Here is a 26,445-nt window from a genome sequence, read left to right as displayed (position 1 = left end):
AATAAGTGGTGCTGGAAACAATGGATATCCACATGTAGAAAGTTGAAACAAGACGCCTACCTCACCCCATGCACAAGAATACACTCAAGGTGGATCACAGATCTAGAAGTCAAACCCCAAACCATCAGGACCATTAAGGAGGGAATCGGGACTAATCTCAGAGCACTGGCCCAGGGAGCACATAGGCTCACTGCAACAGGGAAGGGGACACACACAGGTGATCTGGAAATCGACAAATGGGATCTAATAAGAATAAAACACCTGTGCACCTCGAAAGACTTTGCCAAGAGGGTGACAAGGCAACCCACAGACTGGGAGAAGATTTTTAGTAATGACACGTCAGACAAAGGGCTCATTACTAAAATCTACAACACCATCATGACCTGCAAAAAGAGGAAAACAGTTAACCCCCTAAGGAAGTGGGCAAAAGAAATGAGAAGAACTTTCACTAGAGAGGAGATCAATATGGCCAATAAATATATGAGAAAGTGCTCGAAGTCCCTTGCCATAAGAGAAATGCAAATCAAAACAACCATGAGATACCACCTAACACCCCTGAGGCTAGCCCAGATCAGTAAATCAGAGAGCCACAAGTGTTGGAGGGGCTGTGGTGAAATAGGAACCCTCCTCCACTGCTGGTGGTCGTGCAGATTTGTACAGACACTGTGGAAAGCAATCTGGCGATACCTAAAGAAAATGGAAATTGATCTACCCTACGACCCAGCCATCCCTCTACTGGGCATATACCCGGTTGAAGCAGCAAATAAAACACGACCAGTCATATGCGCTCCAATGTTTATTGCGGCACAATTCACAATAGCAAAGACTTGGAAACAGCCTAAGTTTCCATCGATAGACGAGTGGATTAGCAAACTTTGGCACACACACACAATGGAGTATTATGCAGCACTAAAAAGCACCGATGAGCACATGAAACACGTTATTTCATGGGAAGAGCTGGAAGGAATTATGCTAAGCGAGGTAAGTCAGTCCCAAAGGGACAGGTACAACAAGAGTCCTCTGAGGTAAGTACAATCAGCATGACAGAAATGGGGCATTAATCCACCCAAGGGGAGGGTATGGCTTATATCTCCACAGGGAAAGTGGGACCAGACTTCAACCCAGTGTCGCAAGGTGTGAATGCAATATCCCGGCGTGGAGGACGGAACCGGTGGAGAGGTCTGGGAGGCAGGCCCCAGCACCATAAATTAAGTGGATTCCTGCCCCTCCCCCGAAAAGAACTTGTTCCAAAGGACGACATTGACCCTGCAGCTATGGGAGATGGACATATTTGATCAGAGCACACGGGAGCAGATGAAGGGGCAGGAGGAGAGAGTGGAGCACAGCCTGGCCCACCAGGCCGTGATGATGATGTTCCTGAGTAGAGCAGCCAGTCCACAGAGAGAACAACATGGCTGGCCCTACTATGAGACATGATGCCCCTCAGTGACTAAGGGCGATACAGGGGACAGCACCGGAGACACAGTGTGGGAATTGCACCTGACCTAATCCCACCACACCGAGGCAATGCACTGGGGGAATGCAGCGGAACAGCAAGGGAATGGAGTGGCAAGGTCCCCAGGGAATGCTGAAAGTGGACTTTGGGGCCAGGGCGTGGTGCCCCAACAGACTGGACTGGAAAACGCTCCTAAGGGCCAGCAAAGATCCCTGAACTAACTACAAGCATTTCTCTTGTGAACTGTTTTGTTCTGTTCTTTTTCAGTGGTTTGTTTTGGTTGTTTTGTTGTCTGGTTGTATACTGTTGCTTTGTGTTCCTCTGTCTAGTTTTCGTGCATGTTAGTGACTCCACAGGTCTGTCTGAATAGGACAGGCTGGATGAACTATCTGGATGAAAAACAACGGGACCGACAGTTCCGGGGGGACTTGGGGTGGGGGGTGGGGGGGGGTAAGGAAGTGGTGTTAACAAACCCAGGGACAAGGGAAAAACATGGGACCCCAAAGGGTAGAGAAGGGGGAGTGGCAGGCCTGGTGGGAAATGATCAAGGGTAAGGTTGCTTAGAGAAGAGGTATACTCTAGCCCAGGTGGCAATGAAGCATGGTAGTAGGGCAGGAGGAAGGTCAAGGGAGATGGAGGAAAGAGCTAGGAGTCAAAGGGCATTCATGGAGGTCTAGACAAAGACATGTACATGCAAATATATATAGGAGGTTGGGGAAATAGATCTTTGTGTCTATATTTATAGGTCAAGTATTAAGGTGGCGGAAGGACCTTGGGCCTCTACTCAAACACTCCCTCTATGCATGAATACCTTCTTTTATTAAATTGGAACTCTATGATGCTCACTCTCCCGACACAACAGCTGGAGCCAAAATGGGTGAACAAGTAAATGTGGTGAAGAAAGCTGATGGTGCCCGGCTATCAAAAGAGATAGTGACTGGGGTCTTAAAGGCTTGAAGATAAACAAGCGGCCATCTAGCTCAGAAGCAACAAAGTCCACATGGAAGAACACACCAGCCTGTGGGATCGAGTGGTCCCAAAGGGATCAGTTACCAGGCATCAAAGAACAAAAAATCATATCATTGACTGCACACCTCCATGATAGGATCGCTGAAGACAAATGGGTGCACAAGCAAATGTGGTGAAGAAAGCTGATGGTGCCCGGCTATCAAAAGAGATAGTGTTTGGGGTCTTAAAGGCTTGAAGGTGAACAAGCGGCCATCTCGCTCAGAAACAAATAAGCCCACATGGAAGAAGCACACCGGCCAGTGCGATCACGAGGTGCCCAAGGGACCAGATATAAGGCATCATGCAAAAAAAAAAAAAAAAGATATAAGTGTGTGTATGTATGTGTATATATGTGTATATGTATATATGTATGCGTATATATATATTATATTAAATGAAGGGGGAAGTGCAGAGTGGAGACCCAAGGCCCAAGTGTCGGCCAATGGAGATCCCCTCATAGAGGGGCTTAGGAAAGGAGATGGGTTAATTAGGGTGTGAGGTAGTATCGATGAAGAACACAGCTTTCCCCCAGATCCTGGATGCTTCCTCCCCCCAACTACCATGATCCGAATTCTACCTTGCAGGGCTGGATAGGACAGAGGCTGTGCACTGGTACATATGAGGGTTGGAGATACAGGGAATCCAGGGTGGATGATACCTCCAGGACCAAGGGCGTGAGGGACGATGCTGGGAGAGTGGAGGGTGAGTGGGTTGGAAAGGGGGAACTGATTACAAGGAGCCACATGTGACCTCTTCCCTGGGAGAGGGACAGCAGAGAAGGGGGGAAGGGAGACCCCGAATAGGGCAAGATATGACAAAATAACGAGGTATAAATTACCAAGGGCATATGAGGGAGGGGGGAAAAGGGAGGGAGGGGGGGAAAAAAAAAGAGGACCTGATGCAAGGGGCTTAAGTGAAGAGCAAATGCCTTGAGAATGATTGGGACAGGGAATGTATGGGTGTGCTTTATACAATTGATGTATGTATATGTATGGATTGTGGTAAGAGTTGTTGGAGTCCCTAATAAAATGTAAATGAAGAAAAGAGGAGAAAAAAATGATTAGGGCAAAGACTGTACAGATGTGCTTTATACAATTGATGTATGTATATGTATGAACTGTGAAAAGAATTGTATCAGCCCCAATAATTTGGGAGTCTGGGTTCCTAGACTGGCGTTACGTAAGCTTTCCCCCATGCTCTCGTTGTTATTCCCGTGGGCTCGGAGTGTGTGTTTGTGTCTGCGTCTAGCAGAGTTGTGCTCTTTATAAATAAAAGTAAGGGGAAAAAGTCAAAAAAAAAAAATAAATAAAAATAAAAAATAATTAAAAAAAAAAAAAAGACATTGGGGGGGGGGCGGCGGCGGGGGAAGATGACATTTTTTAAAAGGCTTCCTGCAAAGCTCATAAATATTTCAAGTCTTTATTAGGCTCTATGACTAGGCCAAACGGTGTCTGCTCTTCCGGATAATGGCGTTTTACAAGTAGCACTTGCTCACAACCTGTGTAACCCACTAATATTAACCCAATAAAAACACTTAGCCACAGAGGACTGTGAGGTCCCTTGCTCCTGGTTTCCAACCAATGGCATCGCATCCCGGAACAGTTAAGAGGGTAGACTAGAGACACCAAGAGGGTGATCTCTGAAAAGTTACAGAGGCACAGGGCAAGGTTTGTTGCTAGCTAAAGTCAATTTTCCAGTAAAATTTCAAAACCAAAACACATTACTTGGCAGTTGAAACAAAATCATTCAATTCTCCTCCACCCTCTTCCAGGGCTTCTAATGTCCGGGCTTCTCCAGTAGACTGCAGGCCAATGACGACACACTAAAGCAAAGAGGAAGCACAAGAGTGGTAAGTCACATAAACACCTAGGAGTGAAATTTGGGATCAAAGGTTACGCGCACATACACTAGAAAATTAAATATTCTCGGTTGAGTGCAGGGAATGACAAAATATTTCCCCCCAATTTTTTATTCTAGTATTAGGTGAGAGGTTTGCATTTCACATCATCAACCTTGATTCAACAATTTAAACTACTCATCAAACAAAGCCCGCTTATCCTTCACTGGCTCCTTGAATGTTCTTCTCCCACTGTGCGGACTGCTATCTTCCATTCCACCCAAATTAACACTGGCCAACAAGATAGACTCTATCTTCCCTCCCTTACCCACTCCTTGAAATATCTTTCCAGCTGGGGAAAAGGATTATAGCAGGAAAAAAACCTGAAGCTTCATGAAGTTGACATAATTTTGTGATCCAAATACCACATACTCATGTATAATCCGAGTTTTTCAGCACATTTTTAATGCAGTTTTTGTAGTAAAATTAGGTGCCTCGGCTAATATTCGGGTCGGCTTATACTCCAGTATATATGGCAGTTTAAATTAAAGAAAAAACTAAACTTCCAGGTATTATTAGCGGTTACATCTATGGACGGTAAAACTATACAATTGTTTACTTCTTCATATTTTGCTTTATATAAGTTCCCTATAGGTAAATGCAGTGCCATTTTTAAAGTCCTTTCCCCCAAAACAGTCTGATTACATTATTACTTTTACAGGTATCGTTTAGAAAGTCCAGGCTTTAGAGAGAGAATGCCTCAACGCTCGGAGAGAAAAATCCACCCAAGAATATCTCTGTTAATATCCTCTTCAACAACTTACTTTCCCATTCTTGATTTCTTCGCGAGCCAGCTGCACAACCCGTTTAACTTTGGATGCTATACACAAGTATTTGAAAAACCTCTGGTGTGCAGACCAGAACTGGCCCCACATGGATTTCTTCATCCGCTGCTCAGCATCAATCAGATCTGCGGCTTGCTGAAATCGCTCTCTGGCAATCACCCACTGCAGAGGCAAAAGCATGTTTATATGGTTTATCTATGAATGGGAGCTAACAAAATAGGACACTTAACTACAATAATGTCAAGTGCACAACTAAAGCTTTAACTTTAATGTAATAGGGCAACTGTAGAAAAGAGCAATATTAACTGAGTTGGCCTTTTTCAGAAACACAGGTCCATTGTGATGTTAAAAATGATGCACCTGAAATAAATGGTACTTTCTATCAATTACTTTAACACAATGGAAGCCTGGAAAGCACTGTTCAAAATGACACGAGTTCCACTATCAGAAAGGTAGTCTGAAGACTTCGCATGGGATGAAACTGCCTCACAGGTATGATTGGGTACATTAAAGGAACAAGGAATGAAAAAACCACTCTCACCAGCTTGACTGCTTTGTTATACATTTTGACATAGCTCTGAGAGAGAAGAACTTCCTCAATTTTGAAGGTCACTCCAGTAAAGCTGAGCTGCCGAGCAATGTACATCCCTCTGAGCTTCATATCCATAGCAACAATTTCCATGGCACCAACACCTCTGAATAAAATTAAAACACAGAAAGACTATCATTAAACATGGTAGGGCTCACGCATAGTGAGGCAGACTGATCAAAAGCATCTTTAAACTACCATTAGAAACAGGGAGGGCCAGAAAGAGCATTACCTCCGCTCTACTGCTTGAATAAAATCACTGAATTCCCTAAAAGGGGTCCCTTCACCCCATATTCCAAGTCGGTTCATATAGGCCATGTTGCGAGGCTCAGATGCACCTGGGGGTGGGGAGAAAGTCCCAAGATGAAACATTCTGGCTCAAGTCATCTTGAAATGCCCCTCCTGAACAGACAGACACATGACTGTCACTTACTTACCAGTAGCACTGGCATACACAACCCTGGCTTTTGGCAGTTTATTCTGAAGCTCCAAGACTGCCAGACCTGTCTTAGTCGGCTTTGAAGACCCAACAGGACATAAATTCTTTGCTTTATGACACTCATCAAACACAATCTGCATGAAACGAGTTACGGAAATGCCAACTTTCAGGAAGTGGTCACTTTTACTTCCCTGAGGGGTTGGAAACACATCCAAGTTCTGAGGAGGGGTGGCTTTGGAATATCCAAGAGTGCTGAGAGGCATCCAGCTGCTAACAATCCCTAAGAATCAACTTGACAAAACAACACACCCATCATCCAAACCTCAGTTTTGTCAGAGTTGAAACATTTTGCTCTATTTGTCTCAAATTATTTTCACTAAGCTTAGTAAAAACAGCCAAGGAGGTCTTCTGGGTGCTTGTCCTTGCCCTACTTCCCTTTTCTTGGCCCAGAGCACTGACTGAGCTTGGTGGGCCTTAAACTAGAAGTGGAATGGTTCGTTAGGACAGAGAAGAGGGCCCAGCGCACTGTCCCACGAACTTCCCACCACGCAAGCCAATGTGGCAACTCTCGGTAGAAGGGACACATCACACACTTGGGTAGCTTTTGCCTGGGCCAGGACAGCAAACCCTGGTGCCAGTTATCTGTGAAGGCACTTTGGCAAGCACCAATGCAATCATTCTCCTTCCCTTTAAGTCTTCTCGTGTTCGCTGTGAGTCCTCAATAAAGGAGTATGGCATTCACCATTCTGCTTACCTTTAGTATCTTACTATGTCAGCAATGTATCCCCTAAAGGCCTACGGAGGTCCTAAGAAGCCTTGCAGGTGCGGTGGCCAAGCACTTAGCTTTTATTCCAAAGGCCAGTTGCTTTGTAGGGGAAATAGAAATATGAGACAGTACGAGGGGGCCCGGGCCCTTCTACTTCTCGTACGTACAGGATTGCTTACTCAGTGGAACCAGCATGACTGTGGCAAGTTCTTATTTGTGTTGATAGTGATAGGATAGAATCAATTTCCCACTGTCCTTCTGTAATCATTAAAAATCTCAGCTTAGACATTTGTTTAATTTCAAGAGTTCTGCTTTCCCAAAGTTTATTTAAATGATTTTCTAAAAATCCTTCTCAAATACATTTGCTGCAAAGGATACAACTCCATCGAAGTCATCTCCGCACCAATGTAGTAGTTGTTTTAAGCGAGTTTTGTATTTGCCACCGGACTGACTTTCGCCAATAAGGGAAGAATAGGTAGCAAAGATGACACCCTTTTTGACACTGCCATTGTGTTTAGAAGAAATTTTTCCATATTTAAACTGAAACAGAAAATAGAAGAATTTCATGAACATGACTTTCTTAAATGTTTCCAATGCAACAGAAAAGCTTCTACAGCGAGAACTTTGTTTAAACCTGCTTGGTCCTTGGTAGGCTTCTTGAAAAATAAAAAAATCTGCTAAAATTATTGACTAAATTTCTCTGTCATGTCTACTTATACCTATTTATAGTGAAAGCCAGCTTTCACTATATCAAAGTCTCAAAACGAAACAAAAAAAAAATCTTACGAGTCAATTTATTCTCAAGTAAACTGACTCGTAGTAACCCAATTAAAAAAAAAATCTACAACCCAAAAAAGATGCAAATTTTGACAAACTCAGCTATTTGAAAACAGGGTGAAGGGGCACACTATTCTATCTAGAAGCATTTATTATGCACCTACTCAGAGCGAGTCTTCATAACTCCATGCTGCGGGAGTTAGCAATAACACGATTAATAGATGAGGTGTTCTTTTTCAGAGCATGCACACGTGCAATTTACATGTTCTTAGGTCTTTAACAGTTTGTGATGACGCAAAACATGCACTATAACTACCAACTCACTCAAGAGCTCATGCCCAAAACAGCACAAAAGATCCAGCCACACTGGCCCGCCCAAGAGTCCCAGTAAAAACCAATTTACCCTTCATGCAAAAGGGGTCGTGGGGAGTCATCTGCAGGGGCCCTGGGTACCAAAGGGCTCAAAATAAAGACTTGCCAAGTGAATATTAAGATTCTCATCACAGTAAACTCTTTTTAGGTGAAAGTTTACAAAGCAAAGCAGATCTCAACAGCTTGTGCACATTTTGTTTTTACTGAGATGCATATACTTCGCTACTGCTCATCTGAACACAAGCTCAAGGACTGGTCCTATGTCTGTGGACTGCAGACAGCTATCTCTAAACCACTCCCCAAAGCACCACCCAGATCTCTGCATGTGAACGATGCATAAGACTGCACCACTTCCAGGCACACCGGTGAGTTTAACTGATTTACCTGACTGAAATTATTTCAGAGGCAAAAGTAAAATAAAGCTGACAGGGACCAGGATGACTGTGTGCTGCTTATAGAAGCACTTCCTCTCGCTTGAGTGACACATGGTAAATGCAGGCACAACCAAAAGGTACCTATTTTTAATGGAGTAACTCCTTCTAGCCTCACTCACAATTAATCACCCTGAGGCAGCAACTACGACCATTTCCAGATCGCAGATGAATCAGTACTTACTGAGGGACCAACTGAAGAGAATGTCTCCATACCTTATTTAATGAGTGGACCAAAATGTTCTTTGCACCAATATCCCGCAAGTCTCTTTCTGCATCATACTTTAAGTCATTTGAGACACTGAACCTGTCACCAAAAAAATAGGTAAGAATTCCATCCTTCTAGCACAATTTGGGAATAAAGACAAATCTTAACATTTCAGAAAAAACCTGACCAACTCGCGCAAACCCACTGCACAGAAGCAGAGGTGGTTATCACAAAAAGACGCTCCCCTTACCAGAGTGCTCTTTTTCTACTCAGCAGGTAATTCTCATAGATGATGCCGGCAATGGTCCGCCCCTTCCCCACACCAGCACCATCCCCTATTAAGAAGCCAGCTCGGTCTCCATTTGGTAAGAATGTTTCATGTTGCTGAAAAAGAAAGCATCTTTCATGTATTTTGTCACCGGTCTTCTGAACAATGCTTTAAGAATATGCAAACATTATTTTTATAGCAACATGCAAAGATAGAAAATTCTATGTCTTTTTCTGGCGCCTAAATAATCAAATACTACAAAAACGTTTGCTGTGGTACAATATACAAACGATGTGCCGTTTCCATCACTCGTGAGCGTACTAGTCTAACACCAGTCACTTTCACCGTGCCAAATACTACAGTCCACACCAGGTAGATGTGAGGGGTGGTTGGCTGGCTATCCTAAGAGGACAATGGAGAGAAGTCCAGTTCACACTGTCTTGGAAGGCTGCAGCACAGCATGTAACAGTAACAGCACAACGCGTTCAAACAACTCCCCAAAGGTGTGGGCACGCAAATCTTTCTAGTTTCCACCCACTGGAGAAAAACTGCCAACAAATATCCTTATCCTTACATATGTTCCTATAGAATGGTTTTATGGAATAAATGTTCAGGCTTAAACTTGTGAGATCAAAGGATTTAGGTATTTCTCACCCCGTGAATTACAATGCATGACATTTCTCCAGAAGTACATTCTTCAGTCATGTGGTCTTCCTTTATTTTCAATCCTTAAAACTTTTAGGAAGCTTTCACAAGTTGTTCATGCAAAGGCAACTAATTTTGACTTAAATAGACTATTTTGCATAGACTTAGATGAAATGATAAAGACTGCAGTGCAAGTATGGTAAATTTGAAATGTTTCTGCCTACCTGGGCAGCATATGTAATTGCTTCAAGTTGTAATGCTGATAACCAGCCATTATCAACGGTTTCTTCAGATATGGATGTTTTGTACCAAACATCTGGAGGAGTAACGCTGGATAAAGAGCTAGTTTCCACAACAGCATCAGGATGACGTAGACCAATTTTTACTAAATGAAAAATTAAATGTATCCAGTGTTATTTTAAGTAACTTTCCCTTGACTTTATTACAAGATACAGTATTTTTCTTTCTATGACAAAAAAAATGTGATCCGTGAATTAACTATATTCTCGTGGTATGCTATAAAAAATGTCACATATAGAGGAGTCTGGGTGGCAAAAGACCAGCTGCACTACAAGAAAAAGATGAGGATTTCTACTTCCACAAAACAGTCACTATTCATAAAGTTTAAGGTGATAAATTTACCACCTATGCATTGTCTTAAAAAAGGATCGGGGAGAGGAGGAAAGGAGCTGATACCAAGTAGAAAAAAAATGCTTTGAAAATGATGGAAACGTATGTACAAATGTGGTAATACAACTGATGTATTGAGTGTGAGCTCCCAATAAAGCGATTTTAAAAAGTACAATGCAATCTATGTAAAAAGGGTGGATACAAAAAACATCAACTTTATTCCTATTATGATTTTTTTTAAAAACGTTTTATTAGGGGCTCATACAACTCTTAGCACAATCCATACACACATCAATTGTGTAAAAGCTCATCTGTACATTCTGATTCTCCTACAGATCAAAATCCTAGATACAGGAATTATTTGAATTATTTTCTTAATTCAGTGAAACAGCATGCACTATAAAAGCCCCTATGCAGCCAGACAATAAATGGGCAAGCTAAGTTCCAATAATGTTTTATTTACAAAATCAGTAAAGGATGGAATCGGCTGGCTTTTAGGATAAAGGGCCTTGGATAAACTCAGTTCTGTGAAAATACTTCTTTGACTTATAGGAGTAGGGAGGGAATAGCGTAATCAAATTTCAACTACTACATCCTACCATTCACTTAATTTTGTTGTTGTTTTTTAAAAATTATTTTATTGGGGCTCTAACATTCCATTCATCAATTGTATCAAGCATATTTGTACATATGTTGACATCATCATTTTCTAAACATTACGTTCTCTAATTGAGCCCTTGAATTTCTCTTTTTATACCAGTTACTGCTTCCTGTTGACTCAAGAGACCCCATTTGTGTCTGAGTAGAGTGTCTTCTGAGGTTTCTTTTAAAAAAATCATTTTATTAGGGGTTCATACAACTCTTATCACAATCCATACACACATCGATTGTATAAAGCACATTTGTACATTCGTTACCCTCATCATTCTCAAAACATTTGCTCTCCACCTACCAATCACTTTAAATAACCAAAATATATGGGAGCTTGAGGGTCATACACAGTTGGGAAACAAACATTTTAACTTTTAAATGCTACTTACTATCTGTGCCTTCTTACAGAGACCTTTCGGGCGTACAAATGACAAAAACGCCAGGCATTAAAACCAAAGTCGACACCACTGAGTTGATTTCAATGCACAGCAACCTTATAGGGCCTTTAGAGTATAACTGCCCCTGTGGGTTTCCAAGACTATCAATCTTAATGGGAGTAGAAAATTTCACCTTTTGCCTAAAAGAAAGCTGATAGGTTTTGAACTGCTGGTCTTGTGATTAGCGGCCCTATGCATAATCCACTACACCACCAGGACTCCCTAATTCTAGGCATATAGTTAATTTGATTGCTCCCATATAAGAAAATTTTTCACTAAGACTAAAAAACTATTAATTTATAACTAAAATAAATAAAACTTAGTGCTTATACAAAAGGCAGAAAGTTTAAGTGAGGAACAATGGCTTCAAACAGCACAAGTTGTTTCAGGTTTAAGGTGCTAATTTTGATAAAAATTGTTTTAGATAAGCTTAAAGTATAGAGCCCAGTGGTGTGGTGGTTATGAGTTGGGTTGTGATCTAGATGGTTGGCCGTTTGAAACCACCAGCAGTTCCTTCGGAAAAAGACTGGGCTTTCTATTCCCATAAACTGTCACAGTCTTGGAAACACACAGGGGGTTTGCTACAAGTCAGCACTGACTCAATAGCAAGGAGTTTTATTTTGGTATATAGTTATACATTCTGTTGCCATTAAACACACCTCATGACATGGAAGGATAATCTCAAAAGGGCAACTACTGTATTGAGTCCACTGCTGTAGGGACAAGCAACAGGACAGGCACACGCTCAGGTTTGCAGGGCCATCCAGTCTACTGGCCAGGGTGTCCAGACAGCCTGGTAGACCCTGACTGGTGACAATGCACCATGCACCATCCTTTCTAAGGGTGTATCTTGAAGGTCACTTTGATTGAGAATCTCTAGTGCAGTGGTTCTCAACCTTCCTAATGTCGCGACCCTTTTCTCATGTTGTAGTGACCCCTAACCATAAAATTATTTTTGTTGCTATTTCATAACTGTAATTTTGCTGTTAGGAATCGGACAACCCCTGTGAAAGGGTTGTTCAAACCCCAAAGGAATCGCAACCCACAGGTTGAGAACCACTGAATTACTGGCTATCATGTGAAGCTATGATGAGACCCTCCCGGGCAGGTAGACATCCTCATCAGAGAGATGAGGGATACTGATGGGAGAGCGTCAAGTCAGGAGAAGGAAACGGAGCAGACACATCTGGGAGAAGACAAGTACAAGCCTGTCTGCAGAAAAAAAGGGGAAAAACTTGTGTATGTATGAATTACTAGGAACACTTTTAAGATATGCACCTAAAAGGCACTTTGGCCCCAGTTTCTGTATGCCCGCTGGGGATCCTGGCCAAGTGCCTTAGAACACTGGGGCATTAAATTCTGGATCTTCAAGGGGCACTACATGATCCAAAGGCCATAACAGAAGGATTCAAGGTAGAAATTCCACTAGATGAACTAGACTCTACCTCAAACACACCTGTAATCCATGAACTTAAGACTGAAATTACATGGTGTGTGAAGTAGCGGAACAGTTGCACCGAGAGTATTGAATTGTTGGTAGGCAGACCAACACTGACTTAGCACATCAATGGCCTACTTAGTGTATTAAGATATGTATTACTCTGGCAGAGCTGTGATTGACATTGTCAGTGAATAATATTATAAATTTTGCCTGACAACCTACTCCCATTGTCTGTGTAAATTAAGCCCAGTCATGTAAGGATTTATTCTATATAAGTGAGTAACGAATGCAATTATTGCGATGCAAGTTAGCCTACACTGGTTCAATCTCCCTCTTTCAACACTGTTTTAAAAATTAGAACCATAGGCTAATCAATGACACTATTAACACAAGATCCTTACTCTTCAGCGAAATGATTGCTAACATTCTCAACCATAAAATAACAAGGAGGTCTCTATACAGGGAGCAGAGGCAGATACTAAAACTTAAATCCAGGAATGGATTTGGAGCTCACACTTAATCCTAGCTCCAATTTAAAAACAATTCATTCTTACAACATGGCCCTGCTTGATACTCACCCTCATGAAGGGAACACAGAAGATATGGGTGTTTTAACAACAAAGTGTGGTGAAGAAATTAGATGGTGCCCAGCTATCAGATGGAAGAAGCACACCAACATCCATGACTCAAGGATTATAAATGATATAATCCAAAGCCGAAGGAGAAAATAGTAACAGAGATTAAATTGTGAGATTCTAGTTTGCAGAAGGCTACGGGTGACTGTTGACGCCCAAAATACATTTTCAAGATCTACACAGGATATAAGCCTTTGGTGATTTCAACTTCTATCCATACTGAGGGATGGGAATAAACTGATTAATAAACAGAGTAAAGGAGATGGGACTATAGGAGATCAAAATGATAAACGTGAACAGTTAAAAAACCTTGTCATTGATCACCTACTCTAATACAGTTTGGACTAGATCTGGTTTTCTTTGTCCTATCTCCCCACTCCCTTCATTTAGGGGTTTGTCGCTGATGTATTTTTGTCATTGTGGGTAGCCCTCTTGAAATTTTTTTGTTTTGTTTTTTGTTTCTCTGTATATAAAATCCAGGACTGACAAACTACGGAGACAAAAAGTAGAATGTAGTTTCCTGGGGAGGAGCTGGGGTATGGTAAGGGAAGGGTCAACAGGATCTGATAAGAAGGTCAATGAAGAAAATGTTTTGAAATCGATTATAGTAGCAATTATACAATACTGTTAAATGTGAGTAAATGGAATGGTTATGATATCTGTAATCGCTCCTAATAAAAAATTTTGGGGAAAAAAGATACATTCATTATTCACACATCTATAATTCACTAAGATTTTAGAAGCATTTCTCATTGGAACAAAATGAACTTGAAACAGAACAAAATCTAAACAGGTTAATCTCCGTTTAAAAGAGTTCTAAAGTCCTGGGGAGCAGAGGGAGGGAGGGTGGAGAAGAGATAAAACTTTCAATGAAATATTGTTAAACGCATTACCTGATTTTTAAAAAAATCACAAGATTCATATTGTTAAAATCCTGAGTTTCCGCCATGAAATCTCAGAAACCCCCTCATTTGTAATAGTGTATACCATCCATGTGGGGCAGGGGAGTGTGTGGGGCAGGGAGGTTTACATTCATTTTGCTAAATCCCACACCACACACATACATACATTTTATTGGCATATATTCTGCATAGGTTTCCGCGTGACCCATTTCTTCTTCATCTTCCTCCTCCGGTTCATCATCTTCTTTTACAACAGGGACTTTCTAAAACACAGAAAGAGCAGAATGGACCCCAAATCCAGAGACCACAGGTTGAGAGCCCAAACCCAGAGTAACTCTTATGTTGGCACAACCCCAAATCTTGAATCTGGGAAGTGACAGACCACTTCAACACGTCCTGGTATCCTAGGTCACATGTGCAGGCCCTCCTTTGTCCATTGCAAGCACAGAGTACCCAGACATAACTCTCTTCTTTGAGGGCTCCACTTTCTGCCCGCAGCCACCACCATCTTCAGCTACTTTCCCCTTTAATACTGCCCAATCCTGTCTGACATCCAAAACTCTCTACAGTCAGGGTGACTGCAACCCCAGGATCGCCAACATCAAGCTATGAGAAAAGGTGGGTTAACCTCATCAGCAAACCCCATAAGCCAGGTTTCACAGAGTTCTCCTTGCTGAGTGCCCCTCCCCATCTGTCTGTTTTCCTTCCCACCAATCCTAAAGCCCAAATTCCAAACAACACTGGAATTCAAGGGGTCATTTTTACCAACACTGCTTCAGCAATCATGTATAGATTTCAGCATGTTAAAGACCAAAACTTGGAGGCAAAATTATACCTAAAACACAGGAATAAATTCAGTCTGTCCAGACAAAGCAGGAAAAACTGAGTGAATAGTCACCAAACTCATATGCTCCGTTATATTTCTCCATCACTCTTAAAAAGGTCAAACTTCGTAGTTGGCTGAAATAACATTTTAAAAATAAGAAAAGATGTTGCACAGGTTTTCACTACCAGAAACCCATTTTTAAAAAGCTCCTGGCGAGTCTTCTTCATGGAAGAGTCTAGAGAAAGGAAGACTGGCAAATGCAAACTGGACTCCTCTCACCGAGCTAGGAGTCCAGAACAGAAGAAGCTGTACAAATGCTCCATACATGTAGAAAGGCAACAGCAGCCCTGACAAGGTCAGAGTCTTATCATAATTACCCTAAGACAAGATCCGCAACTCCAGAAAACTAGAGGTAAAATGGGACTGGAAATCCCAATTCAGCCACAACTCAATTGGGCACCCTTGGACAAAGGACTAGACGTTTCGATCCCCCCACTCTAACCTATCCTCCTATTTCCCTCATCCACATGGAATGCTGCCCTAAGATGACTACCCTTCTCTGTCCCGCTCTGACCTTCTTGCCCTTCTTAGCCCACCAGGAACATCTGGCTCAGCTTGGAACACCAGAGTCTCTCACAATCTAGAAACCACCCAGGTAGTGATTTCTAAGTGGGTGAAATCAGCAGGATGCAAAGCAGCACCTGATTCTCGTCTGTGGGTCCAGCAGACATTGGGGGTAAGAGGCTGTGATAAATGGGATCAGGATCAAAGTCAGTTCTAGTCAGGTTTTAAGAGGTAGGAAATATGGTTATCAGGAGCTTTTTTTTTTTTTAATTTATTGTTTGAGGAGCTTTTTTTTTTTTTTAAGACACTCTGGATATCACGGCTTCTATGTATTAGCAACAAAAATCAAGATTTTTCAAAATACTGTTCATGTTGAACAAAACAGACCCATCGCCTGATTTAGGTTGCCAGTTGGCAATTCCTGACAGTCATTTCCTAACTTCAAGGACAACACAGAGTTTTGGCACAGTACAGGGCAAGAGTTTAATTTCGTGGGCTGGACTGAGAAGACCAACACAATATGCGTTCTCTTCAGAAAGTTTGTGGAAAATCCCCTTTTTATTCTATTTTCCCACTAACTTTTGCAAGGTTCCTGAAATATTATGGTGCTTGAAGAAAAATGTCTCCAAAAATACAACTCCCAAAGCAGTTCAGCACACAAGTATCACATCAGCTGGGCACTGGCAGCACCGGACTTCTCTTCCCCTGCGTACAACTTCAGTGTGAGAGGCTCTTACAGAACATGCAGCCTCCAGGCTCCACGTCCTGGCAAGCCTTCAAGATGGTTCTGTGCAGGCCTATCTTAATGCCTTCCCAAAGCTTCACCCTTTAGCAGTCCCCTTTACAAACACCCAAGTTTAGCCTCTTCTCACATCTCTTCTGTATTATTTACTCAACTTCTACTCTGTCCATCTTACAGCCCCCCACCCCCACCCCTATCCATCCAAAATCTCGACCAGGCCACTCTCCTAAGACTGCTCATGAATGACATACTAAGTCCAAAGTTGTTCAATCCTGCTATCTTAACAGAACCAGGATCTATCGTTCTAACATGTTCTCTAGGCAAAGTATCCTGGCTTTTGTCACCTGAGCAGCAGTCCCCACCTCTGTGCCCATGTATCAGCTCTCTCCCTAAAATGCTATTTTCTAAAAGTCTCTCCATATTCAAAACCAAAGCAGTCTTATACTTCCATAAAATCATATCTACCCAGGCTATTCTGGGTCCCAGAGACCTCAAAAGAACTTAGAAATACACAATGACATTGTGATGGGTGTGTGTGTGCAGAGTAGGGACCCAAGGCCGATCTGTGGGCAATTGGACATGACCTTGCAGAAGGGTTGCGGGGAGGAGACAAGCCAGTCAGGGTGCAGTGTAGCAATGATGAAACATACAATTTTCCTCTAGTTCTTGAATGCTTCCTCCTCCCCCACTATCATGATCCCAATTCTACCTTACAAATCCGCTTGACCAGAGAATGTACACTGCTACAGATAGGAACTGGAAAACGCAGAGAATCCTGAACAGATGAACCCATGAGAACCAGTGGTGAGAGTGGCAATACTGGGAGGGTGGAGGGAAGGTGAGGGAGAAAGGGGTAACAGAATACAAGGATCTACGTATAACCTCCTCCCTAGAGGAAGGGAGTCAGATGGTGTAAGATATGATAAAATAATAATTTATAAATTACCAAGGGTTCATGGAGGAGGGGAGGAAGGAAACAATGAGGAGCAAATACCAGGGGCTCAAGTAGAAAGCAAATGTTTTGAGTAAATGAGGGAAACAAATGTACAAAAGTGCTTGACACAATGGATGTGTATGTGGATTGTGATGAGTTGTACAAGCCCCCAATAAAATGATTTGATATAGATTAAAAAATACACAATGACATTGTAGACCCTACATTAAACAAAGAACTACTAAGTATTTATGATTAACTCCATGCTGTTTTGGCTTATTTCTGATCATTGTGTCACAATAAACAGATGTCAGCATTGCACAGTTGCATCCCACCTAACCTCAATGTGCTTTGTGTAGTCCGCATCAGTTTACCCAGTGAGGTTTAATGCTTGCTTGATCCCTCAGCTTAAGCAGCCGAGTGGCTTACCTAGAAAAGTTTCCTAAGGGTTGTTTCACGGTACTTTTAGTTCCATGCAAAATTACAGGCCGAGTTTTCTGAAACTCACCATGGTCGGAGAAAAGCTCATTTTCATGTCATTTATCCATATTCTTGCTACTTCTTTATTAGAAGAATCTTTCTTTACTGTACCATTGCTTACATCAGCTGAGGAGGAAAAGAATCAGTTTACACTTTAGAACAAAATCATAACTTTTCTTCCAGTTGTTTCTTAAGTTATAAGCTTGCCCACCTTCACAAATCAAAGAGCACCCATTTGCCCATCACACCATCTTAAAATTAAAAATAAGCATGAAAACATTCAAGTAACATAATCACCAACCATATTTTTGTGAGTTTTCTTTGACCGCCCATGTCCTTTTTACAGCTTTGTATCTCAGCAAACCCTCAGACACCATTATGACCTCGTGCATAGCCTCCCTCTCATCTGCATGTGACCCTGTAGTTAGACAGCTTGTCCTCGCCCTGTTTAAGACTTGATGAAGGTCCTCTTTAAATTAAAAAAAGGTGTATGAAAAACATTAAAGCACTGAGGCACCTGTAACAGAACCAGATAGTCCAATACAAACATACAAACAAGAACTGAAGAAAAAAAGCACTACTTTGGGACACTTCACTTGAAGAGCTAATTAATAGCAAAACTTCATGTTCTCAAAAGACACTCAACATACCTAATTTAAGGATACTTAACCTGGTAAGCAAAAAAAAAAAAAAGTGATTTTTTTGTGGGGGGTGGGGGGGCCAAAAAGAAAACTAAATTTAGAACTGTATGTTTCTCCTTTCCCTTCTTCAGAATAAAAATCCAAACAACAAACCCTGTTGTTTTCGACAGTGGTTTTCAAATTATTTAAAAATATAGCAATGGAATGCTAGAATCCAAATCTCAAAAGCAAAATGGACTAGCTGTATCAGAGGAAGGGGGAAAGACACTCAAATAAAAATGGCAGGCTTGCTCCTCATTAAGGCCACAGATCCTAATAAAACGCCGCTTCCTCTAACCACCGAGCACTCAAAAATCCCCTGGGAGCCATTCCAGACGCAGCCCAGCACCTCAGTTAGGTCAGGGTCACAGTTCTGCTCTCTAGAACAAAAAGAAAAAAACCCAAAAAACCATTCTCATAAGAATCATAAAAATGGACTGAGACAGCCAAAATGATTTCCTAACTGGCATCTCTCTGCCAAGTTGCAGTTAGTTCAGGAAAATGACCTTGAGGGTACAACTACAGACATACAGGGCAATGTTATGGACTCAAAGCAGACAAGTTAAGGCTGTCTGCTTCCGTAAAGGTTTATAGCCTCACAAACCCTATAGAGGGTCACTATGAGTTGGTAATGACTCAACAGCCGTGTGTTGGATTTTTTAAAATATTAGTTATTAAAAGTTATCACCCACAATGGGGAGAGGGCAGCAGCACATCAGAAGATGAAATTGTCTATTCAATATCCTTCACCGCATCCCCGGGAGTACTGCCAGTGTAGTGGTTAATGCACTGGGTTGCTAACTAGCTGCAAGGTCAGCAGTTCAAAACCATCAGCTACTCCACAGGAGAAAAAACAGTTTCAGAAACTCACAGAGGTAGTTCTACCCTAGGAAGCTAGGAGTCAGTATCAACTTGATGAGTTTGGTTTTTTTGTTTTATGTATGTATGTACTTGAATAAATCATCAGGAATATGCCTTGCATCCACAGAGCTGAAACTATCAACAGGTCAGCTCAGGTTAGAAGTAAGGATAAGCCCAGTACCTCCAATGGTTCCCACTGCCAGGATGCTGTAAAAAGAATGGTAATGCAAATTATCTTTGATTTAGTACAGAGTTCAGCTTTCAGGTTCTAAAGGTAAAGCTAAGCTATTAAGGTGTAAAATAGCCAAAGACAAACAGAACAAACCACCTGATTAATTCTATTCCCATCCCTTAGAAATCACCTTGGCACGGGGAATACTAAAGCTTCCCCTGATCCTTCCTGCCCCATGGCCTCCGTGTGTTATACTTCTTCCCAGAGTGTCTCTCTCTCCCTGGCAGGCTATGTACTTTACTCACGTGTTTACTCTCCATTAGAATGCCATCTCCACGGCAGTAGATATGGCACTCTTGCTCCCCAGCCCAGCCTTCACACCCACAGCAGCGCATCACACGAACAGCATTCAGTACACATTTGTTGAAGGCACAGCCTCAAAAAGGCCACTCAGGAAGATCAACTCTAAAATCCACTCTGTGCATAAATGAACTCCTTAAAGGGAGCATTCACACATCAGTATCGTCCCCTTTATATTATCTATCCTTAAATATACGGAGTAATGATTGTTACAAAGTTTGAATATAGTAAAACTACTCAACTTTACACTTTAAAAATGTGAATTGTATGGCATGTGATTTATACCTCAATAAAGTTATTTAGGAAAAAAAACTCCGATGCACATGCTTCACAAAAAATACACATTACTTTAGAATAAGTATGTATTTTAAGAGACTCTTACTAAAAAGATGACAATCCATAAGCCATAAAATCAATGACAAGTCAAACGATAGTACTAGCATAAGGCAGCCTCACAAAGCACTGCCACAGGGACAGTCCAAGGACCAGCAGAAGCAGCTCCCCAGTACCCTGCTAGCAGTGTACATGCAAACATCACCCCCAAAGCTATTGAATGCAACTTTTCAACAAACTCCCCAGATACTTCAAATGCCTTAAAATTTGAAAAGCGCTGATTTAAAGAACTGAGAAAACATGATCTGGAGAAGATGGCATGATGCCAAGGTGGCTTTATCCAAGCCTTCAGAATGCTTACTCTCCCTGAATTGCATGCACAGTACGGGTACAAAGAGTTGCAGATAAGATACCTTCTTTCCTGCACAGCCCCTGGGATATCCTAAACATGTCCGCCTGTGTGTGCCCCCACCCCCACCCCCTGGCCCTGAAGCGATCTGTGTTGGAAGTGGCAGGCAAAGTCTTGTTGGAGTACTACAGAAACGAAAGCAGATTGACTTACTAGCTGCTGTTGCAACGGGCTGAGCGATATTAGCAGGGGGCTTCAGTTTCATGAGCTCATTCAGACTGTTGTTTTTCAGTAGATCCTTCAGTTGCACCTGGTCCTTTGAAGGTGCAGAGGGAACGGCATTTCGGACAGCAGGGGCTGAAACTGAAGGGCGAGTGTTTGCAGTGGTCTGGATAAACTTTGTCAAAGTGATCGTCTGCCTGTTAGTTGTTACAGGTGGTGATTTAGTCATTACAATCGTAGATCCCAAGGTCGGAAGTTGATTTATTTGGTTCAGCACAAATGTTGTAGTAGATGGAGGTTGCTGCTAGAATAGAAAATGGGCACATTATACCACCGAGGAATGCCTTCTTTAAGGCAGCGATCGCCTAAAACTGACTTTCATTCTTGCCTATTTGTGTATGTCACTGTTAATGATTAAGAAATTCACTCTATTTAATTGATGGTAAACACTGCGATGAAGTATACTAGTGAGATGCCACTTTAAGCAAGCAGCAGGGATAGCAAGCATTACGATGGATTGTCCTTAACAAACTGTGATGTGTGGCGGCTGTGCCTATACAAACAAGACTAGAACGAAAACAGTCTATGATCCCAGCACTGCCAAGCAGACAAACCACAGCCAATCTGATTCTTAACCTCCCTGGGTCTGGGCTTCCTGGGGGCTCTCTATGCTCTTTTTCCAGCACTCTGCAGTGCCGTCAGATCGTAATGACAGAGACTGCCAGGGAAACTAGAAAAGTTAGTAATACATGTACACATGCTTGTAAGCAAAGCTACACAGCATTTACCTTAAACAAGCAAAAGCAAAGAAGTTAAAAGTTTGAGGATAACAAGTCTCTATGATTACAAATACAGCTGAGTTATCTGTTACATGCTTAAATCTATTTGTACAACTTTTCCTCCTCAAAGTTTCTACATGACTCCTTAAATTAGTATGATCTATCACATATAAACACAATACTCAATAGGAACATATTACATATTATCACACTTTTAGTTCGTTGATACACTAACTATATGCCACCAAGGTTTAAGTTAAGGGGCCTGGCTTTGATTGCTAACCACACACCCACGATCACTTCATGGGAAAAAGATGAGGATGTCTGTCCTGTACACATGAACAGTCCCAGAAACCCTATGAAGGGCTGCTACAAGTCCGAAGTGATTCAGGGGTTAAAAAATTATATTTTGTTCTACTTAGCTTTCCTATTTATCTTTTGTTTTATTTATCCAGAGTCAAAGAAACATTTTACCAAGTAGGAGGGAAGAGTAGAATATTAGGAAAGAGGCAGCAAAAATTAGAACTAGTGATATTAAAAAAAACCCAACAATTTCACTTTGAAAAGTACTTACTAAAGGCAGACCTCAAAGATTTAAAGTGCCAATTCTAGATCACAGCAATACTTTTTTAATATTTTCCAGTGCACATAATTCATGTTTACAAGCCCTGCTGGTACTATCATGGAATTGGACTGCTAATCTTAAAGGTCTACAGTTCAAATCCATCAGCTGCCTTGTCCCCAGAAGCATTTGTGAAGCCTTGGAAACCTATATAAGATCTCTGTGTCAGAATCAACTCGATTGCAGTGAGTTGGCATCTGTTACGGAGTCCTGGGGGCTCAGTGGGTTGTACATGGACCACTAACATGAAGACCAGTTTTTCAAAGCCAACAACCGCTCCACATGAGAGAGACAAGGCTTTCTTCTCCTAATAAGATGTACAGCCTCAGAAACTGTAGGAAACAAGTTCTAGACTGTCCTAGAAGGTTGCATAGACTCAGTAAGTATGTTTCATTTGGGATTTGATAGTCTCTTAAGTGTGCAAGAGCATGATGAAAAAGTTTGAAATGTGAGGATGACATTATGGGACACAAATCTAGTGCACACTTTTGTAAAAATGACACAATCAAGCCTGCTGGGCTCAGGGTTACCACAAACCTTCCACTTCTTTAAACACTGCATTGAGCTGAGGGCCGCCTGTGCCATCCTAGAGTGTTAGTAGTGATACCATCTCCGTCATTCTTACCCTAACATTTAACTGTGTTGGCGTAGGTACCGTCTCTGGCTCTGGTTTAACAGGAAGTGCCGCTTCAGTCTCTAGTCCTAGTTCTAAAGCAAATGGCACTGACTGCAGACAGAAATGAAGAATGACGGCGGTGAGTGGTTTTGAAAGATTGCGTGCATCTTACTAAAACAACAAATGTCAAGCCTTATAAGCAAACTGAATGTAAAGTCACTGAGTATAAAGTAACGGTCTTTCCAAGCTGAAAGTGTTGACAAGCAGCAATGCCCATGTCAGATTCTGATTTTTTGCTTTCAGAGAATATGTATATTGAAGCCACAGAGACTGTCCCCACAAAGTAAAAAGACAGCTAGTCAGGAGACCAGCTAGGCTCCAGTTAAGAACCTATACTATACAAGCCAGCTTTTATTAGACCTATAGAACAATATTGACACAGAAAATAGCATCCAGATTTTCAACACCTCATGAAAGAAGACAAATCCTCAAAGTAAAAATTACATTCACGCAAATACTTGAAATTAAGGCTTAGTAAACCTCCATTTTGTATGTGAAAATTACAAATCAAGAAAAGGTTACTCTCTACAGGGGCTGTGGTAAACACTTACCTGATGAACTGGGGGTATAGGCGTTGGAGTGACAAGGCCCACATCGCCACCATCGATGTCACAGAGGTCATGTGGACTAATTCCACTCTCACTCAAAGCAGCAAGCAGTAAATCTTGCCCCGGTTCCATCTATAGAGCAAAGTATAAACATTAATACATAAAACTTACAATGTCTCACATTAGCTCTCTTCTAAACAGAAATTAACATATTCTCCTCGACCCATTTATTCAGAACCTGCTATGTGCTAAACCAGAAGGAAGGAGTCCCAGTAAGATGGATGTAAGAGGGAGCACCTGTCTACAAAGTATTATGAGGACAGAACAAGAAATGCTACATGTGGTCTGTGCAGAGAATCCAAAGGTGACAAAAGCATAAAGTAGACCAGGGTACTCTGGACAGATGCAACCTTACGGATATGAGTAAAGTCAGCACTCTTAAGAACTACATTTAAGAGTTATTCAACATGGCAGAAGTCTGAGGATCAGACAGGAAAAGGCAAGATATGAGGAAGCCATCACCCACAGCCTTGTATACATGTTCTCAAACCAACTCACTACCATCGAGTCAATTCTGACTCATAGTCGATCTATAGGCAAAGCAGAACTGCCTCTGCATTTTTCCCAAAGGTAGTTCTTTACAGGAGTAGAATGCCTCATCTTTCTCTCATGGAGCAGCTGGTGGTTTCGAACTGCTGACCTTGCAGTTATCAGCCCAACACATAAATCAGTGCATCACTGCAGCTTAATCCTATGGGTCATGGGGGACAACTAGAGTTTGCAGACAGTTTGAGTTATTCAAATTTGCGATTTCTTAGCAATTACTCCAACAGCAGTGGGGCAAACAAGCTTAGCAGAGAAGAAGACTGCAGGTAGACAGTGTATAGAGTTGCTCCCAGCAGGCCAGGAGACAGTGTGTTATAAAAGTAGAATGTAGAAAAAGATGATAGTAGGCATTCCAGAACATTTAGAGGGAGAATCCATATGCATTGGTTTAAATACAAACCCAGAATGGAAAGAATATGAACCAATGCCATAGAAAAAATGAGTTGATGGTCAACATTCAGCTAAAGGAAAAGGAAATAAAATTTAATTGTCAACAAATTTGTTGAAATCCCTGTATGTAAACATACTTTTAGGAAATCTGTCCACACATCCTCTCCCCCCACCCCACCTCCTAGAAAACCAACTTCATGTTCCAAATATACAGTAGTTTTCACCTAAGCTAATTCTTTGTGAACTATGTCATAGAATTAAATATGCCACTGCTTTATGATATCCTACAAAAAGAATGTTAATCAAGAAGATTGTGACAATGACACCCACCGTAAAATAACCACTGCTTTCGATTCAAGCATATATTACAGAGAAATCCTTTTTGAGAGCCGTTTTGCATACATTTACCACTTAAGTAAAAGTTCTAACTGAAAACATGAGTAACTTTAAGGATACATCAGAGACATCCAGTACGGAGATTAAGGGAAGGCTAGAGAGCCCAAAGGAAATTTCCCATAATCTGGCCGAGGAATAGAAGACTGAAGAAGAAAACAAATCAGCAGACAGGGAACTGGCAGTGCCGAAGTACTGTTTACAGCACTGACCGCACTCCGCTCTCCATATACACTCCCATATTGAGGTCCACACAGTTCTGAGTGAGATCAGTCTTCTCATAATCTTAGCTGTGAGCTGGATGCTTAAAAAGATAAACAGACTTAGCCGGAGTCACCCAGATCAACAGTGGAAGGAGACTGGCATACCTAGTTCCAAACTCCCTTTCCAAAACGTGTATCAAAAAGTTGATATTGGTAATCCACGAAGTTTCCACATTTGATTTCAAAATAACAACCGGACATTAAGTAGGAGGGAGGGTCAGACGATTAAACAGCAAATGGAAATCTTACGAAGAATAAACTGGAGCCATGTCACCCTATGAATCCCTCTTTGCAATACACATTGTTGACCGTACTTTACAAAAGACCTAAGACTTACACCAGGGCTTTAAAAATATTTCAATGGAAATAATGATCTTTGCAAACAAACCTCCTACAAAACTGCAGATCCAGATTCAAAGAATCCTGGAAAAAATGTAAAGAAGCCCCCACCCACCCAAAAATATTAGAAATTATTTGTTTACATTTGAAACTAATGTTTTAAGCCAGTGGCACCCTAGCTACAGACAACAGGACCCTTGAAAGTCAAGGGTCCACTACTCCTGATGTACACAAAATCCTTTTGTAGTCGTACTCAGAAGTATAAGCACACAATCAGCATAAAAAATACAAAACTATCATCGTGGAAGGGAGAAATTCGAAGGAGACACTTTTGGATATACATACAAGAAAAGGTTCCAAATGGTTATAAATAACACAATCAATGAGCAATGCAAAAGTCATCCACAGGAATGTAAGACCCTCTAAATTAAGTATGACCTAAAAGAGTTAACATAATCTTCTTTCAAAGTATCTTGAAAAGAGATATTTTCTTTAATAAGATAATAATTTAAAAGATTTTACTGAGGGTGGGGAGCTGACACCAAAGGCTCAATAGAAAATGCATGTCTTAAAAAAATTTCTTTGAGGAGCCAACACTAAGGGCTGAAATAGAATGTTTCAAAAATGATGGCAACATATGGACAAATGTGCTTGACACAATGGATGGATGGATTGTTTTAAGAGCTGTATGAGGAGACGTCCCTCCCTGACCCATAGCCCTACAACAGACAGCACTGGAGACACAGTGTGGGAACTGCACCCAATCTGACCCCACCCCACCGAGGCAAACACTAAGGGCGTGCAACAGAACAGCAAGGGGAGCAGAGCAAGGAAGTCCCGAGTGAGTACCAAAAATAGACTTTGGGGCCAGGACATGGCACCCCATCAGATTTGGGCAGGAAAACACTCCTAAAGGCCAACAAACAGACCTTGAATAATTTACATGCTTTTCTTTTTTATTGTCAGTTT

The 26,445-nt window shown here is 41.6% G+C and overlaps 1 protein-coding gene across 3 annotated transcripts in view; it reads right to left on the bottom strand.

Moving 5' to 3' along the window:
• SBNO1 (strawberry notch homolog 1) overlaps nt 1–26,445 on the bottom strand; it is a 57,723-nt gene that overhangs the window by 24,243 nt on the left and 7,035 nt on the right. The window contains exons 2-15 of one of the 3 annotated variants that reach the window (XM_075534603.1): nt 23,489–23,617; nt 22,887–22,988; nt 20,852–21,164; nt 17,912–18,009; nt 14,504–14,600; nt 9,866–10,026; nt 8,979–9,112; nt 8,737–8,827; nt 7,319–7,480; nt 6,173–6,308; nt 5,968–6,073; nt 5,688–5,841; nt 5,126–5,308; nt 4,189–4,286 (exon numbers count right to left, since the gene is read on the bottom strand). In XM_075534603.1, the coding sequence (XP_075390718.1) occupies nt 4,189–4,286; nt 5,126–5,308; nt 5,688–5,841; nt 5,968–6,073; nt 6,173–6,308; nt 7,319–7,480; nt 8,737–8,827; nt 8,979–9,112; nt 9,866–10,026; nt 14,504–14,600; nt 17,912–18,009; nt 20,852–21,164; nt 22,887–22,988; nt 23,489–23,617 (1,964 nt within the window). The remainder of the gene's footprint in view (nt 1–4,188; nt 4,287–5,125; nt 5,309–5,687; nt 5,842–5,967; nt 6,074–6,172; nt 6,309–7,318; nt 7,481–8,736; nt 8,828–8,978; nt 9,113–9,865; nt 10,027–14,503; nt 14,601–17,911; nt 18,010–20,851; nt 21,165–22,886; nt 22,989–23,488; nt 23,618–26,445) is intronic. The other 2 variants (XM_075534601.1, XM_075534602.1) reach the window with 2 other exon arrangements.

Source organism: Tenrec ecaudatus, chromosome 16 (genome assembly GCF_050624435.1).
Source record: "Tenrec ecaudatus isolate mTenEca1 chromosome 16, mTenEca1.hap1, whole genome shotgun sequence".
Lineage (NCBI taxonomy): Eukaryota > Metazoa > Chordata > Mammalia > Afrosoricida > Tenrecidae > Tenrec > Tenrec ecaudatus.
The sequence above is the reverse complement of the archived record's forward strand: the minus strand, read 5'-3'. Positions and strand labels throughout refer to the sequence as shown.